The 15,855-nt window shown below is 27.9% G+C and overlaps 4 protein-coding genes across 5 annotated transcripts; 3 read left to right on the top strand and 1 right to left on the bottom strand.

The window, feature by feature from the left end:
* Positions 1–703: 703 nt before the first annotated feature.
* On the top strand, positions 704–2,854 carry LOC129609707 (DDB1- and CUL4-associated factor 12 homolog). The gene is made up of 7 exons (XM_055521815.1): positions 704–935; positions 1,001–1,075; positions 1,134–1,290; positions 1,359–1,511; positions 1,578–1,979; positions 2,035–2,439; positions 2,507–2,854. The coding sequence occupies exons 1-7, from the start codon at positions 898–900 to the stop codon at positions 2,657–2,659; spliced, it is 1,383 nt and encodes a 460-aa protein (XP_055377790.1). The 5' UTR covers positions 704–897; the 3' UTR covers positions 2,660–2,854.
* Positions 2,855–3,021: 167 nt separating this feature from the next.
* LOC129609696 (glyoxylate reductase/hydroxypyruvate reductase-like) lies at positions 3,022–4,457 on the top strand. The gene is made up of 2 exons (XM_055521800.1): positions 3,022–3,216; positions 3,270–4,457. Exons 1-2 carry the CDS (start codon positions 3,134–3,136, stop codon positions 4,165–4,167), a joined length of 981 nt encoding a protein of 326 aa, XP_055377775.1. The 5' UTR covers positions 3,022–3,133; the 3' UTR covers positions 4,168–4,457.
* Positions 4,458–11,013: 6,556 nt separating this feature from the next.
* On the top strand, positions 11,014–12,576 carry LOC129609593 (glyoxylate reductase/hydroxypyruvate reductase-like). The gene is made up of 2 exons (XM_055521606.1): positions 11,014–11,518; positions 11,598–12,576. Exons 1-2 carry the CDS (start codon positions 11,358–11,360, stop codon positions 12,496–12,498), a joined length of 1,062 nt encoding a protein of 353 aa, XP_055377581.1. The 5' UTR covers positions 11,014–11,357; the 3' UTR covers positions 12,499–12,576.
* Positions 12,509–15,504, bottom strand: LOC129609594 (probable RNA methyltransferase CG1239). 2 transcript variants are annotated; one of them, XM_055521608.1, is made up of 3 exons: positions 15,378–15,504; positions 12,791–13,748; positions 12,509–12,723 (listed from the first exon to the last, which is right to left on the bottom strand). In XM_055521608.1, the coding sequence occupies exons 2-3, from the start codon at positions 13,589–13,591 to the stop codon at positions 12,559–12,561; spliced, it is 966 nt and encodes a 321-aa protein (XP_055377583.1). In that variant the 5' UTR covers positions 13,592–13,748; positions 15,378–15,504; the 3' UTR covers positions 12,509–12,558. The 2 variants fall into 2 exon arrangements, with proteins under 2 accessions (XP_055377583.1, XP_055377582.1); XM_055521607.1 differs by lacking the exon at positions 15,378–15,504 and adding an exon at positions 14,631–14,673 and having other exon boundaries at positions 12,791–13,852.
* Positions 15,505–15,855: the final 351 nt, after the last annotated feature.

Raw genomic sequence — 15,855 nt, 5'->3', positions numbered from 1 at the left:
TTACCTGAAGTTTTTGGGGTCACTATTTTTTTTTGACAATGCAATTTTTTAGGGAGTGAAAGCGAGATAGAAGCAAAAATGCTCTTTCCTTTAGTATTTCTAATTCGTTAGTAAACACTACATAACGTATATACCTAAAATTTTTTTGTTGGGAAAGAAAGCGATATAGGAACCCTAATTTTTCACACTTTACTTTCCCTTCACTTAAACTGTAAACTGACTGTTGGTATTGACGACCATATAAAGTTTATTGTGCTTTTTGGCGAGATGTTTAATGCTTGATGGAAGCCACCGTAATTGTCTGACACTATTATTAGCATGTGTACATGTATGTATGTATTAATTTCTTAGCTTGATAACTGAATACAACCAATCAAGAGATTGAAAAGAAGAAAGCCACTCGATCTTGTCGAAACTGGAGGCACATCACGTAAGGGGTGTATCGCTTTGTACAAGTCACCAAAAATAAAATAAATAAAAATAAATTGTTAGGTTCGTCTACAATTTAGAAAAAAAGAATTTCTTAAATTTTTTCCATTAATTTGCCTAGAAAAACGCTCGGTAATTACGTGAAACAACATGGCAAGTCGCTTATTTTGACAAAACAAATAATAGTTCTGAACGCTTCTAAAAGTTATTAAAATATTGACATTGACTTATATTAATATGTATATGTTGACAGTTACATAGAAAATATTTTTGATAATAAAGATATTTAGATTTAATAAATATTTCAAACGATTTTTATGCTTATTTTATTATTCTTCATTTAAGTGCAATATACTAAATGCTTTATGTTACAAAAATATATTATAGATGATGAGTTTGTAAATAACTTAGTTATAGAACAATATTTAAAAAAGAATTCAATATTAAATGTAGGTAGAAAAAGACAATATGAGTATGAACTATTTAGTCAAAACTGTTAAAAAAAGGTATAAAAATTTTTAATTATTGTGTTTCGGTTTTCATTGAATGGCTACCATTTAAATTTATTCAGCATTGTAGCTAGATACCCGCCATGTCATAACACAATTCGGCTAGAAGAAAGACGAGCGAAAGCTCGACTTCTAAGGTGAGAAATATAATTTAACCTATGGAATATTCATTATCCTTTTATATGTCTGATACAGACAAGAAAGACGTAGGAAACCAGATAAACCGGATGACTTTGTTACATATGACGATTCAGAAAGTGAAGAGGAAACTTTAACTGAACAGAAAGAAATACTTAGTACCTCGTACAATTTTGATGATTTTTTAAGAAGTCGGGAATCGAACTTAAAAGAGGCAAGTAATTTCTTATTTTGCCAAATATTTCCTTAAATTTACATTCGAGCTAATTTTGGTAATTCAAGGAAAGAACTATAAGTATGGACTATGCGAGTCGTTATATACTTACGCATGACATGTTACGTGAAACTCCAATCTCCTTGGGATATCTTAATAAGGTATTTTGTTCACAATGGCTGAGCAGTAGGCAAATTGTTTTCGGAACCAAATGTAATAAGGTATGATAATTAATAGTTAATTATTTATTATTTAATAATGGAATATACATTTTATATTTGACGTAGTTATTAGTTTATGATGTCAATATGAGAAGGGTTGATGCTATTCCAACTTTATCTAATAATAGATTTAATCACCCTGAAAATCAAGGAGGTCTTCATGCAATAGAAATCAACCCAAGTAGAACATTTTTAGCGACAGGTGCAAGAAATTCTTCTGACATTGCAGTATATCGACTACCAACTTTAGATCCAGTTTGTGTCGGAGAAAACGGTCACAGAGATTTAATAATGGGAATGTGTTGGTTGGATGATCAATTTTTGGTATCAGGATCAAAAGATTCTAAAATGTCCTTATGGCGCATAAATGAGGATTTAATGGAATTTCCCGATGGAGGAGAAGAAGCTTGTCCCACATTTGCTACTATTAACCCAGTTTGTATCAAGGACTGTCGTGCCGCACAACGAGTATATTATAAATTTTTCAATTTATTGTATTTTATTAATCAAAAAAACTTTCAAGATTCGTTCACTATGCTTTAATCCAGATTTCAAGGAAATTGCTGCACTTTCGTTAAACGGATACATTCACATTTTTAATGCCGAAAGTTTTAAACAAAAACTATCAAGAAAGTTACCTAATTGTCAAGATAATGTCAGCATTGCTTACCATCAAGATGGACTATATGCTGTTGGCTGCCGTTCTTACACTATTTTACTGGATGCCAGAACTTTACAAGCTGTTAAAAAAATAACTTCGCGCTATAGTGGTTGTGGTATACGTTCAACAAGTTTCGAAGGAAATATTTTAACTGTTGGAACTGGTTTAGGAATGTTAATGTTTTATGACATTCGTGCTGGAAAATATTTAGAAAGTTGTGTTAACGCTTCCAGAACGGTAGTTCTAAAAGCTAGTAGGGGCATAGTGGTAAGACAATCAACTAGAATAATCGCCTGTTATTGCATTAATAATATTATAATCATAATTTACTTAGTACCCCGAAGAAGAAATGGATGGTTTTCAACAAGTAAAATATGTACCAGCGATATATACTCACTGTTATGATAGTACAGGAATGAGAATATTTGCTGCGGGGGGTCCGCTTCCTGCTACTTTGATTGGCAATTACGCTGGCGTATGGCAGTAAACTTTACTTTACATTCGTATAATCATGTTAGATAATAATAATGATGTAAACAATAACCATAGTATGGCTTAAGAACGTTAATCAAATTCTTAAATTTATGGATGTGGAATTTTTTTTTGCATGACAGTTTTATTTAAAAACTCTTGACTGATATAAAAGTATTTATTTTAAATAAGATTAGGAATAAAAATTAGATTACAAATAAAGTTGTTTTTTATTGGAAACTGTAAGAAAAAATCAACTGTAATTGAAGTTGAAAGCTACTTCAAATTTAGAAGTGTGTATGCATATGCATCCATGTGTAAATAAATACATACATACATACGCAAGCTTATTTTTTATCTCTAAAATAATAGTGAGAAAACATTATGTTACGTAAATGTAGTTTGAAATTCTCTACTAATATATTCACATAATAAATTTTATTAAATTGGAAAGGTACTTTAAAGCAAACGGATATAAATTAATTTCAAAATGAACCTTGACAATTCGAAACCAAACGTTTTCGTGACTAGACCAGATTTCCCTGAAGTTGGCATAAATATTTTAAAAGAAAAGTAAAACCTACATAACATTTTTTTGAATATTAGTTTTATTTTTCATTTTCAAGGTGTTTAATAACCACTTGGAATAATTCTTCGGTTATTCCAAAAGAAGAACTTTTGAAGCACGTTGTCGGTAAACAAGCAATATTTTGTTATTCGGCTAATAAAATTGATGCAGAAGTATTAGAAGCTGCTGGACCATATTTGAAAGTTATAGGAACATTTTCTGTTGGGTGTGATCATATTAACTTAAAGGAATGTCAAAAACGGGGAATCAGAGTTGGATATACCCCTGATGTTCTTACAGATGCCACAGCCGAGCTAACAATGGCTCTACTATTAGCAACGACACGCCGTTTAATTGAAGCCAATAAACAAGTTTACACAGGGGGCTGGAGTTCATGGTCACCGAAGTGGATGTGTGGCCCTGGTTTAAAGGATTCTGTTATCGGAATTTTTGGCTTTGGTAGGATTGGTCAAGAAGTGGCGAAGCGTTGTGTTCCTTTTAAACCTAAACAAATCCTTTATACAAGTCGCACAGAAAAAGAGGTCGCCGAAGAAATTGGAGCTAAATATGTAGAGTTTAAGGTTCTCGTAACTAGTTCAGATATCGTAATAGCTTGCTGTCCTCTTAATGACGAAACTAGAAACATCTTCAACAAAAATGTTTTTACAAATATGAAGAAAAGTGTTGTATTCATAAATTCATCGAGAGGAGGCGTTGTTGACCAGGAAGATTTATATAATGCTCTGAAAAACGGGAATATTTACGCTGCTGGGTTAGATGTTACAACACCCGAACCTCTTCAGCTAGATGATCCAATATTGACTCTGCCAAATATAGTTATTTCACCACATATTGGAAGTGCCAACATAGCAACTAGAAATGACATGAGCATTGTAACTGCAAAAAATATAGTTTTAGGCCTTCAAGGGCAGGAAATGATTTCAGAAGTCAAATAATATTATAATACAAAAATATTATACTTTGCGTACAAAAAACTTTATAAAATTTTTGCATGCAAAGTGTTTGCAATAATAATTTTGAACAAAAATAAGAGAAAATGATGACATTTGCATTTTCTCAATATTTAAAGTTTTTTCAAATTTTGTAAAGTAAAATTTAGTGTTTTAAAATCTTACAGCTGTCGAAACATACATTGTACATACATACATATGTATGTATGTTTTTCTTGGTTATTTTTGAAAAAAAATTTTCATCTACAAAAACATTTTTTTCAAAATTTTTCAGTGAAATAAAATAAACAAAGTGGATTTACAAATGGTTTTTTCTAAGTTTCCCACTATTATATCCAAAATCAAAATTTTCGGTTTTTGATATAACCAAAAAATATTTATGTATGTTTGATAAATACTTTGAAATTTGACGTTTATCACATATTCATAAAGTTTTTAAGTTTTTAAGTTTTCCGTCTGGTTTATTTTTTTTTAATTGAGAATTTTTTTTCTTGAGAGAAATTTCGTGATTATTTTTCTTTTTAAATTTTTCTCAAGTTTTATCAAACAGACCTAATGTGAATTGTATCACATTTCATTGATTAATTCTATACATTTTTCCTTGGTATTCGTTTTATGCACAAACTCTACCTACATACATACACACACGTACGTCAATCAAAGCTGCTTTTCAGTAAAATATCAACGAAAAGCTTAGATTTCTTTTTCATTAAAAATAAAAGAAAAAGTAATTTATTGTTTCAACCACGGCTAACAAAAATATGGGCCTGGATCCTAAGAGAGAGTGGCAGTTCACAGCTGACCAATTTATACGTATTCTTATGAGATCTATAGACGGCCCTTTTTAACATCATAAATTTCCCACAAGATTTTTTCAAATTTTTTATTAGAAAAAGTTAAATTTCAATCTTTTTCTACTTTACTAGTGCTTACATTCTTAAAATTTTGTGTTATTAAAAAATTGATTTAAAAAAAACCTTCCAGGTTCTGTTCATTTTTTCAAGATTTCAATAAATGCTATACTACAAGAAAAAAAAAATAATGCAATTTTTTGCATTTTCTCATATTTGAGAAGATGTGCATTTGATATTAACGAATTTGCTAATTTTGTATGATATGTCTCCCAAAATGCATGTTTCTTATTATAATCATATATGCAGTGCTCGAAGTGAGACGGGATGGAGTGGGATGCCATCCCAGTACTTTTAAATAATTGGAAATCCATCCCACTACTTAATAGGAGAGAAAAATGCGTTCCGGAACATGCTTTTTAAAATTTAAGAATATTTTCTAATGAATTTTAAAAATTTTTTTAACTTAAATAACTTAAATATATGTAATTTTAAATAAAACCAATTTCAAATAGTAACGTATAATTTTTTTCTATGAATGAGATTTTCGTTATTACATAGTACTATGCATTTCTTTGGTAACAATTTACACAGTTTTTGATTCAATTTTTAGTTGATTTAATTTTGAATATAAATATTCTCGTTAGTTTACTTCCAAAGTTTGGTAAATTTTGTTTAGTTATTTTTTTAAAAAATAACTAAAATAATACTTTTTATACCCGTACGAACGTATGTTCGAAGGGTATACTAAATTTGCCTTACCGTTTGTAACGCTAAGAAATAACGGTGTTAGATATAGACTCAAGTGTATGTTTTTGATCAGCGTCAAATTCTGAGTTGATTTAGCTTTGTCTGTCCGTCCGTCCGTCCGTCCGTCCGTCCGTCCGTCCGTCCGTCCGAACGATAACTCAAAAACTAATTGAGCTAAGTTCACCAAATTTTCACAAATGATTTATTGTAGTAAGTGCCAGAACCCTATTTAAATTGGACATGATCGGGGTACCGGTTCGGGTAGCTGCCATACAACTTCAAAATTTATTTGGCTATATCTCAGAAACTATAAAAGTTATGGTATTGAAATTTCACACAAACGAAAATATTAGTAGGGCCAATGTGTCACATAAAAGTCGTTGAAATTACTTGGCTCCTTCTGGTACCTGCCATACAACTTCAAAAATTATTTGGCTATATTTCAGAAACTATTAAAGCTATGGTATTGAAATTTCATACAAACGAATTTATTAGTAGGGCCAATGTGTCACATAAAAGTCGTTGAAATTACTTGGCTCCTTCTGGTACCTGCCATACAACTTCAAAAGTTATTTGGCTATATCTCAGAAACTATTAAAGCTATGGTATTGAAATTTCACACAAACGAATATATTAGTAGGGCCAATGTGTCTCATAAAAGTCGTTGAAATTACTTGGCTCCTTCTGGTACCTGCCATACAACTTCAAAAGTTATTTGACTATATCTCAGAAACTATAAAAGCTGTGATATTGAGATTTCACACAAGTGAATATATTAGTAGGGCCGATGTGTTTGATAAAATTCGCTAAAATTTCTTGGCTCTTTCTGGTAGCTGCCATACAACATCAATAGTAGTTTGCCACAACCAGTATTTTGAATAACACATAGTACTGAAATTTTGCATAAATTAATATGGTAATACGGCAACTTAAAGTCATAGTCTGCCCCATAGTTAGTTATGGCACATTAGTTATTCGCACATAGGATAACAAATTCGTACGGGTATCACAGAGTTGACAAGGTCAACTCTATTTTTTTTCTCGTTTTATTTTTTTTTTTACCATCCCACCACTTTGAGTATCCCACTTCGACCACTGCATATATGTATACATCTACAGTGGAACTTCTATATCTCGAACTCTCTAAATATCGGAAAAAAGTTCGAGATAGAGAGACTCTCAATAAATAATACAAAAAATACTGGTTTTTGCTCATATATTTAATTAAGATATGCTATTAATCATAAAAAAAATAAAAAAACAATTGTAATCCAATGATAAATAGAATAGATATTTACATTATATGTTTTTTACATGTGTCGTTTTTAATAATGTAGTATTTACGTATTTAGTTTAAATGTTTCACATTAATATGATTATTATAATGCAGTATGTAGATATTAGGTATTTTTATTTGTAGAGAAAAAATCTAATATTTTTGTTTAATGTTTTTGTTTCATCAATTTTTGCTCGAAAAATGTTTCAAATTCATCCAAATGGCATTTTTAATTAAGAATTCAAAACCTCTCAAAACTAAAAAAAATTGATATAAAATGACAGTTAACTTTCATTATACATACATGTTACAAAAAATTCACAGTTATTTTTATTAACTTTTATTTTACTCTATAGCAAAATCACACGCGTACATAAATATAGCAAGTTTGTTTTCTTTTTTTTTCATTTCGAAAAAAAAAATTGTTTATTTCGAGATAAAGAAACTTTGTGCATCAAGATGACACAAAACGGTTCGAGATAGAGAAAAGTTCGAATTAGAGAGATTTTCGAGCTAGAGAGACTAAAATAATATGAAAACATATTTCAAACTGCTAAGTAAACATAAATAGCTCGTATTAAAGAGCAGTTCGTCTTATAGAGAGTACGTGATAGAGAAGTTTGACTGTATATATTTTTCATGTGTATACTATATTAATTAAAATTATATGCTTTATAATTCACAAAAATTATTGCATATGTTAATTCTTTTTATATTAAAAGTCTATATAATTCTTTTTAGGTATGTATGTGATTTTAGTTTTATTAGGAAATATTTTCACATTGTTAGTAAGGCTAATTCAGTGATTTAACTAAACTACCGCATCAGAAACTTTAAAACTCATACAAGTTTCTTTAAAATATTTTTAATTTGTTTATTTTTAAATCATCTTTTATAATGATTATAAAATTTTAAAAGCACTTTCATAATTATAAGACTTAAAATCAAATAATTACAAACTTAAATTAAAATCTAGAAAAATTTTTATTAATTTATTTTAAGTCGTGTATTCTAGACTAAAAAATATAGCACCAAATTTTTTTTATTCATAGTATTATCATTTTTTGCCCTCAATTCTTTCAAATATGTTGTCTGACCTAGCGGTACAAAAAAATGTGGAAAAAACTCAAAAATATAAAAATTAGAGTTAAAATTTTGAGTTGAAATTTGAATTTTTGATATGTTGTGTAGAAAACTCCAAATTTCATGTTAGTATAAAAATGTTTAGGTTTTAGTCAACTTTTAATAAGACAAATCTTTTAGAATATAAACACTAGTTAAGCATAAAAAGATTAAAGTTTAACTTTTTCTAATCAAAAATTTGAAAAAAGTTGATCTTGTGGAAGAATTGTGATGTTTAAAGGGCCCCTCTATAGATCTCATAAGTATACGTGTAAATTCGTCAGCTGTGAACTGTCGGTCTCTCTTGGGGTCCAGGCCTGTATTTCTGTCAGATATACATTTTATACTTAATGAAAATTAGCCTACACATATGTACAGTCTATATAAAATTCCTTATATTTTTTTTGCTCTGCAATTGGTTTTTTTAAATTCTTAGTAAAAAGTAAAAAAAAAAGAACGAGTATATCTAACGAGTCCCAATGCTCAGAGAGAAACTTGAAAGCACGACCTTATTATATATGGATTTTTTTAAATCGAAGTGGCTATTTTTTGAGAATAAATATTAAAATAAATTTACACTTATTATAAAGCAGGTAAAATACTAAAAATATATTTGAAAAATCAAGAAAATATGTTAATATTTTCATTCAGAATTATTTTAAAATTATTGAAACAGCGGAAAAATAACAAGCACAACCTTCACCTTCAACATTTTATATGTTACTGAAAGCATTTCATTATTTTTAAGTGAACAGCTTTTTTTTCTCATAGGGTAAGTTAACTCAAGATATGGGAAGTAACTATGGTGTCAAGTTGAAAATATAATTCATGAAAGATAATTATTAAATATTGATATAAATACGTAGTAAAAAAAAAATTTTAAGAGGGAATTCGAAAATAATATCTAAAATAAAAATAGAGGTAAAATTTAGAAGTGTATATAAAATTTGTATTTAAAAAATAATATTTGATTGTATTTTAGATATTATTTTCTAATTCCCTCTTAAAATTTTTTCTTTACTCTGATTTATATCAATATTTAATAATTTAATAATTTAATTTATTAATTTAATTTAATAATTTTCTTTTATTAATTATATTTTCAACTTGACACCATAGTTACTTCCCATATCTTGAGTTAACTTACCCTATGAGAAAACAAGCTGTTCACTTAAAATTAATGAAATGCTTTCAGTAACATATAAAATGTTGAAGGCGAAGGTTGTGCTTGTTGTTTTTCTGCTGTTTCAATAATTTTAAAATAATTCTGAATGAAAATATTAATATATTTTCTTGATTTTTCAAATATATTTTTAGTATTTTACCTGCTTTATAATAAGTGTAAATTTATTTCAATATTTCTTCTCAAAAAATAGCCACTTCGATTTAAAAAAACCCATATAAAATAAGGTCGTGCTTTCAAGTTTCTCTCTGAGCATTGGGACTTGTTAGATATAAAGACATTAGTAATATTATCTATATACTAGGGCTGTCTGGAATAAAACTTCCAAAAACTTTTAAATGAAAAAAAATGGCGAAATTTCTCTCAAAAAGAAAAAAAATTCTCACTTAAAAAATAAAAAAACCAGACAGAAAACTTTTAAAAACGTTATAAATAGGTGATAAACGTCAAATTTCAAAGTATTCATCAAACATAAACAAATATTTTTTGGTAATATCAAAAACCGAAAATTTTGATTTTGGATTATAAAAGTGTGAAACTTAGAAAAAATCATTTGTGAACCCTTTTAAGTTATTTTAATTTATTTTTAATAGCAATGTAACCTGTATTTATCGTATTTGAAATGTACCATGTATTTTTAATTGAAATGAAATAAAACCTTCAGGTATAATAGAGAAGAATATGTTTCAACAGATGTAGCTTTTTGGTAAGAAAAGTTTTTAAAACACTAAATTTTACTTCACAAAACTTGAAAAAACTTTACACATTGAAAAATTGAGAATGTCATCATTTTCTCTCATTTTTGTTCAAAAAGTATTGTCCCAGACAGTTGCATGAAAAAACTTTATAAAATTTTTAAAAGTTTTTAAAAACGTTCTTATCCCAGACAGACCTATTATTTGTCTGTTAATATCTACATATAACATTCAAATCGTTAACGGTCGAAATTACCAATTCACAATTTTTTAACATTTCAAATAAGTAAGTGAAGGGTGGTCTGGTGCAAGTCCAAAACTCTCGGGGGTTAATTCGTTCGAGGTTTTTAGAAAAAAAATCGCATGGATGTGGATAGGAATGGGGGATACATTGGGCGCTGTTGAAGCAAGCAAAGTTGTAAAAGATGATGTAACGCATAGAGAAAAAACTTTTGAGATATTTAATGTTTTTTTAAATTTTCAGTTTTTAAATTAAAAATTTGTTCTAGTTTGAATTAATCAAAATTACCTACTTAGCTTTCATCTATCATCGGTATATTGTTATGTAGGTACATACAAATTTTTATCTAATTTTAATATTTTATGATTCAAGCACGTTTCAAACCAACTACAATGAATATTGTTGGATCGGATATGAAAAATACATTACATATCTTAGCATACATAAATCTTTTGAATTTAATATAATGAGATTTGTACAGTTCCTACTATGAACATAAGTACATGAGTCATTGATGTTAAAAATTGATAACATCAACATAAGTATTTAAGTAAATGTATGTAACTACATTTCAGAAAAATTTTTACAATTTTAACCTTAAAATTGTATTTATAACACCTTAAAAGTTATTACAATTTTATTAAAGGGAAGCTATACTCGTATATTGAAAAATTTTGTATTTGTGCCAAATTTTTGGGAATTAGTCTCATGAGCTACAATGCAATTTGTTTTCCTTATTGCTATTGTCTAAAAATATTTTTGGGAAAAAACTAAATTTCAGATTAATTTATGTTTAGTCTAACTATTGTATTCAGTCAGAACTTTGAGATGAAACATGAACATGATTTTTTATTAAATTTGACAAGATAATAAAATACAATACTGTATTAAAGTTCTTCAGTAATGCAAAAGCTTGACGATTCGACTGTGATTAGTGTGATTATGTAAAGAATCTGTTATCGAAATACCTTTGATTAACGTTTTTAATATTTCTGACGAAATAAATTTAGAAGTTGTCAAAAAAATTTGTCAAGTTAAAGTATCAAAACAATTAGCAATGTTTGCGAATTTGACTTCACAGATTTACAGGCAGGCAGTTAAAGCAAAAGTGTTCAAAAAGAGTAGTAGATTAATGATGTCGGAAACCAATAATCTTCCAAAAGTACTTGTTACACGTCCGGATGTTGCTAGCATTGGGATTGAATTATTAAAAAAGGAGTAAGTTTTTGTAATACTGAAAATTACAAGGAATATATACATACATATAATACGTACTTATATTTACCTTATTGGAAAGGTTTGATGTAACAACATGGTCATTACCTAGTCCTATGCCTAGAGAAGAGTTTCTTAAAAGCGTCGTAGGAAAAAATGGCATTTTTTGTACTCTAACAGATAAGATTGACGCAGAATTATTAGACATGGCTGGACCTGAATTGAAAGTGGTGGCAACAATATCTGTTGGATATGACCATATTGATATTTCTGAATGTAAGAAACGTAATATAAGAATTGGTTATACTCCTGACGTGTTAACAGATGCCACTGCAGAATTAACAATGGCACTGTTATTAGCAACAAACAGAAGGCTGTTTGAAGCTAATAAAGAGGTTTTTAATGGTGGTTGGAGTTCGTGGTCTCCAAGTTGGATGTGTGGTCCAGGTTTGAAAGGATCCGTAATTGGAATTTTTGGATATGGGAGAATCGGTCAAGAAGTAGCAAAAAGATGTGTTCCTTTCAAACCGAAAAAAATTGTCTATTTTAACAGATCAGAAAAGCCAAAAGAAGCATCGGAAGTTGGAGCTTCCTTTGTGAATTTTAATGATTTATTAAAAACATCCGATGTAATCATAGTTTGCTGTGCTCTGACTCCAGAAACCAAAGAAATTTTTAATTATGAAGCCTTCCAAAGAATGAAGCCAAATTGCATATTTATAAACACATCGAGAGGTGGTTTGGTTGATCAAAAATCTCTTTATCAAGCATTAAAAGAAAAAAGAATTTGGGGCGCAGGTTTGGATGTAACAACCCCAGAACCTCTACCACTAGATGATCCTTTGCTTACATTGAAAAATTGCTTAATTTTACCTCATATTGGAAGTGCAGACATAAACACAAGAATTGAAATGTCTAAAATAACAGCTACAAATATAATAAAGGCTTTAAAAAATCAAGAAATGATATCAGAAATCAAATGAAACACTAAAATATTGAGCTTTAGCTTATTTTTTTAATATACCTACATATATAAAATAAATTCATTTTTTAAAAAATAATTGCAAAGGTCTTCTAAATCCCTTGCTTGGATGCTCAGGAATATTTATAGTTGAAAATTCACTAAACTTAACTTCAGGCCCAGTTAAGTAATCGACAAACTTTTCAGGAAAAAAAGTTATATTTTTGTATTTTTCATGAATTTCGGGCTGCAAAATTAGAAAAATATTTCAATTTATATTTATGATAAACAAAAATATTGTTTTTATAATTTACTGTTAAATTCTTCCTTCGGTTATAGCTACTCCAAGGTTGAGGCTCCAATATTAGGCAACCCCCTGGACGAATTTGAAGATACATTCTTCGAAATGCTTGTTTTAAGCCTTCGTCCCCAAAATTTAGATGAATCCATTTAGTAACAGATAGGCAAAGGATTAGATCGAATTGTTGCTTTTCAATTTCCAAAAGAATATCATCTTTTAGCACATAGTTTCCAAACACAAACTTAATATTGAATGGAAATTTTGATTTATCTTCTGCTTTATTTTTAGTGTTCCTACGTTTCTTTTCAATTATCTTGATGGCTCTATTAATCAACTTTTTATCTATATCAAGTCCTACTATATGTTTAACATTAAATTTTTGATGGTCCTCCGCTATTTGCATTGTTATTAAGCCGCTGTTACACCCTATGTCTAACACTTCTTTTCCTTCAAAAAGGTTTTTATATTTAGAAAAAGCTTCTAACCTGATATCCTGGAAATTTTTCGCATTACGATATCCATAATATCGGCTATAGTTGCCATATTCGAAAATGTTTTTAGTTTTGATGTGATTTGTACATTCCAATTTTTTTTTCGGACTAAACGATTTATTTTTAAAAGCATCATTAATTTGATAGGGATTATTATGAATAACCTTCGCATTACTGGAAGATTTTTCGTTAAAAATTTTTGCTCCTTTTCCACAGTTATTGTTCTCAATATATTTCGATTCATATCCAACTGTTTTTATGTGAGATATGACGGTTTCTTCTAAAAAATCTTCTTTAATATTTTTTATTAAAGGCAGATCCATGTTTTAATGATAATATTTAAATAAAATTAGCTTAGCTCAAGTTAAAATTAATGATTCAATTTCTTCAACTCAAAAATTCAAATCACAATTTATTTTGAAAAAAAAATTTGTTGTATCTATGCCTATGAACAAATAGAGTATGTACATATTCAACATTCTACAAAAGTAAACAAAACGTTTATTTGTCAAAAACCAATGTTGATGAAAATTTTGATTTTTATCAGTGTTTCTAAAAAGAAAAACAAAGGAGCTAACTGCTCCCTGATTTTTGAAAAAAAGGTAAATATTATATAAAGAAAAAAAAGTTAAATCTGATAGCAGTTCGATTTCGGATTGGAATTTCATTCCACGGCCGAAAACATCTGTTCCTTACAACCATAATTACCATTTCAACAAAAATTTCCACATAAAATAATTTTTTTCAATTATTTAAAAATTGTGTAATTTTGAAATACGAGTATTTTATAACAGGTCTGTCTGGGATAAAACTTGGAAACTTTAAAAAGAGAAACAATGGTGAAACTTTTCTCAAAAAGAAAATAAATTCTCACTTAAAAAAAAAACCAGACAGAAAACTTGAAAAAAATTTTAAAAACTTTATAAATAGGTGATAAGCGTCAAATTTCAAAATATTTATATCAAACATAAATAAATATTTTTAGGTTATACCGAAAACCGAAAATATTGATTTTGAATTACAAAAGTGTGAAACTTAGAAAAAACCACTTGCAAATTCATTTTGTTTATTTTATCTTATTTTTAATTGAAAAGTTTTGAAATAACAGTTAGTGTTGATGTAAAATTTTTTTTTTTTTCAAAAATAAAACCTTCTGATATAACCAAGAAAAACAAATGTTTCTGCAAGATTTAAAAAGTTTTTAAAACATTAAATTTTACTTTACAAGATTTGAAAAAACTTTAAAAATTGAGATAATGAGAATCTTATCATTTTCTCACAATTTCGTTAAAAAGTATTATTCCAGACAGTTTGTGCACCTTTTTTCTTAATCTCAAGAAAAAATTATACTATTATATTTACCTAACAAATATTACAAAACTGATTTTTGCGATTCTCATAAATAAGTTTTCAAAAGAGTATATCAACATAAGCGACGCGTTATATTTCGCTTTAATACTGTATTGTTTACACGATCTATATTATATTTATGATTATGACTTACGAGTTTTACGAGCCATTTTTAATTTGAGTTTTGATTTAATTTAATATGTACCTGGCTGGCTGACTTTCCAAAACTAAAGTTCTTTTATAAATAGAAAAAGGCAAAGTAAATTGTAAGTTATTTTACGATATAGAATGTTCTTCAAAAGTTTATTAGTTTTTAGAGCAAAGTCAGATTTTTGAAACAAATAAAGTAAATTTTGAAAAAAAATAAAGAAAATGTGACATTCTATACTGAAAACAAAACTTGAAGAATATCCTATCGCGTCTCGTCATACGTCTTGCAGAAAGTGGGTGAAAGTCTTTGAATAATTTTTTGAAAATAAAATTTTTCTGAAAATAATTGCATTATATTTTCTTGCAAACAATTAAAATAAAAACAATATTAATATTTTATTTAGCTCGGTTTAATTTCACAAAGTTATTGCAAAAGTAGAATTTTGCATTTTTTTTGGAAATTGCCCTTTTTTTGCATCTTTTGAAATTTTTCAACGGCATCCTAGACGCTTTGCATGCAAAAACTTCATAAAGTTTTTAAAAACTATCTTATACCAGACAGACCTACATATATGTGATTGATTTTTTCGGTACCTTTATCATATTGACCTTTATCTTTATTGCACCTTCATCATATTAATATGTTTTGAGTTTCGTGGCGATAAATTGTAGATTATATTAATATATGTATGTACATAAATAAAAATTTTTCTTTTTATCTTTTTTAATTGGTTGTTAATCTTATCGTTTTATTTTATCGTTGAATTTTAATTAGACTTAATTTCAAGTTTGTTTTTATTATTATTTGTGATTTTAATAGAAATTTAATTTTATTATTTTGTGTCAACATTTTATAATTTTTTTTTGTATTCATTTTTGTTTATTGAATATTTTCTGGATTCATTTTTTTCGTAAGTCTATGTTGTTTGGCATGTCATCTTTTTTATAATAGTAGTGGTATTTTTCTTTGATTTTTTTCTCTTCTAATGAAATTCTTTATTTTTGTTTAATACTTGATAATTTTTTATATACATATTTTGTTATAATTTGTTTACGTCATTTTTGTTTTCATTTTTATTTTATTTCA

Source organism: Condylostylus longicornis, unplaced genomic scaffold (assembly GCF_029603195.1).
Source record: "Condylostylus longicornis isolate FDR11 unplaced genomic scaffold, ASM2960319v2 ptg000040l, whole genome shotgun sequence".
Classification (NCBI taxonomy): Eukaryota; Metazoa; Arthropoda; class Insecta; order Diptera; family Dolichopodidae; genus Condylostylus; species Condylostylus longicornis.
Note: the sequence above shows the minus strand (reverse complement) of the source record. Positions and strands in the feature narration are given on the sequence as shown.

Coding starts and splice junctions, on each gene's coding strand:
- LOC129609707 (XM_055521815.1), top strand. CDS start 898: ATGAGTATGAACTATTTAGTCAAAACTGTTAAAAAAAG. Junction 936..1,000: donor GTCAAAACTGTTAAAAAAAG/GTATAAAAATTT, acceptor AAATTTATTCAG/CATTGTAGCTAGATACCCGC. Junction 1,980..2,034: donor ACTGTCGTGCCGCACAACGA/GTATATTATAAA, acceptor AAAACTTTCAAG/ATTCGTTCACTATGCTTTAA.
- LOC129609593 (XM_055521606.1), top strand. CDS start 11,358: ATGTTTGCGAATTTGACTTCACAGATTTACAGGCAGGCAGTTAAAGCA. Junction 11,519..11,597: donor ATTGAATTATTAAAAAAGGA/GTAAGTTTTTGT, acceptor CTTATTGGAAAG/GTTTGATGTAACAACATGGT.
- LOC129609594 (XM_055521608.1), bottom strand. CDS start 13,591: ATGGATCTGCCTTTAATAAAAAATATTAAAGAAGATTTTTTAGAAGAA. Junction 12,724..12,790: donor ACCGAAGGAAGAATTTAACA/GTAAATTATAAA, acceptor CTAATTTTGCAG/CCCGAAATTCATGAAAAATA.
- LOC129609696 (XM_055521800.1), top strand. CDS start 3,134: ATGAACCTTGACAATTCGAAACCAAACGTTTTCGTGACTAGACCAGAT. Junction 3,217..3,269: donor ATAAATATTTTAAAAGAAAA/GTAAAACCTACA, acceptor TTCATTTTCAAG/GTGTTTAATAACCACTTGGA.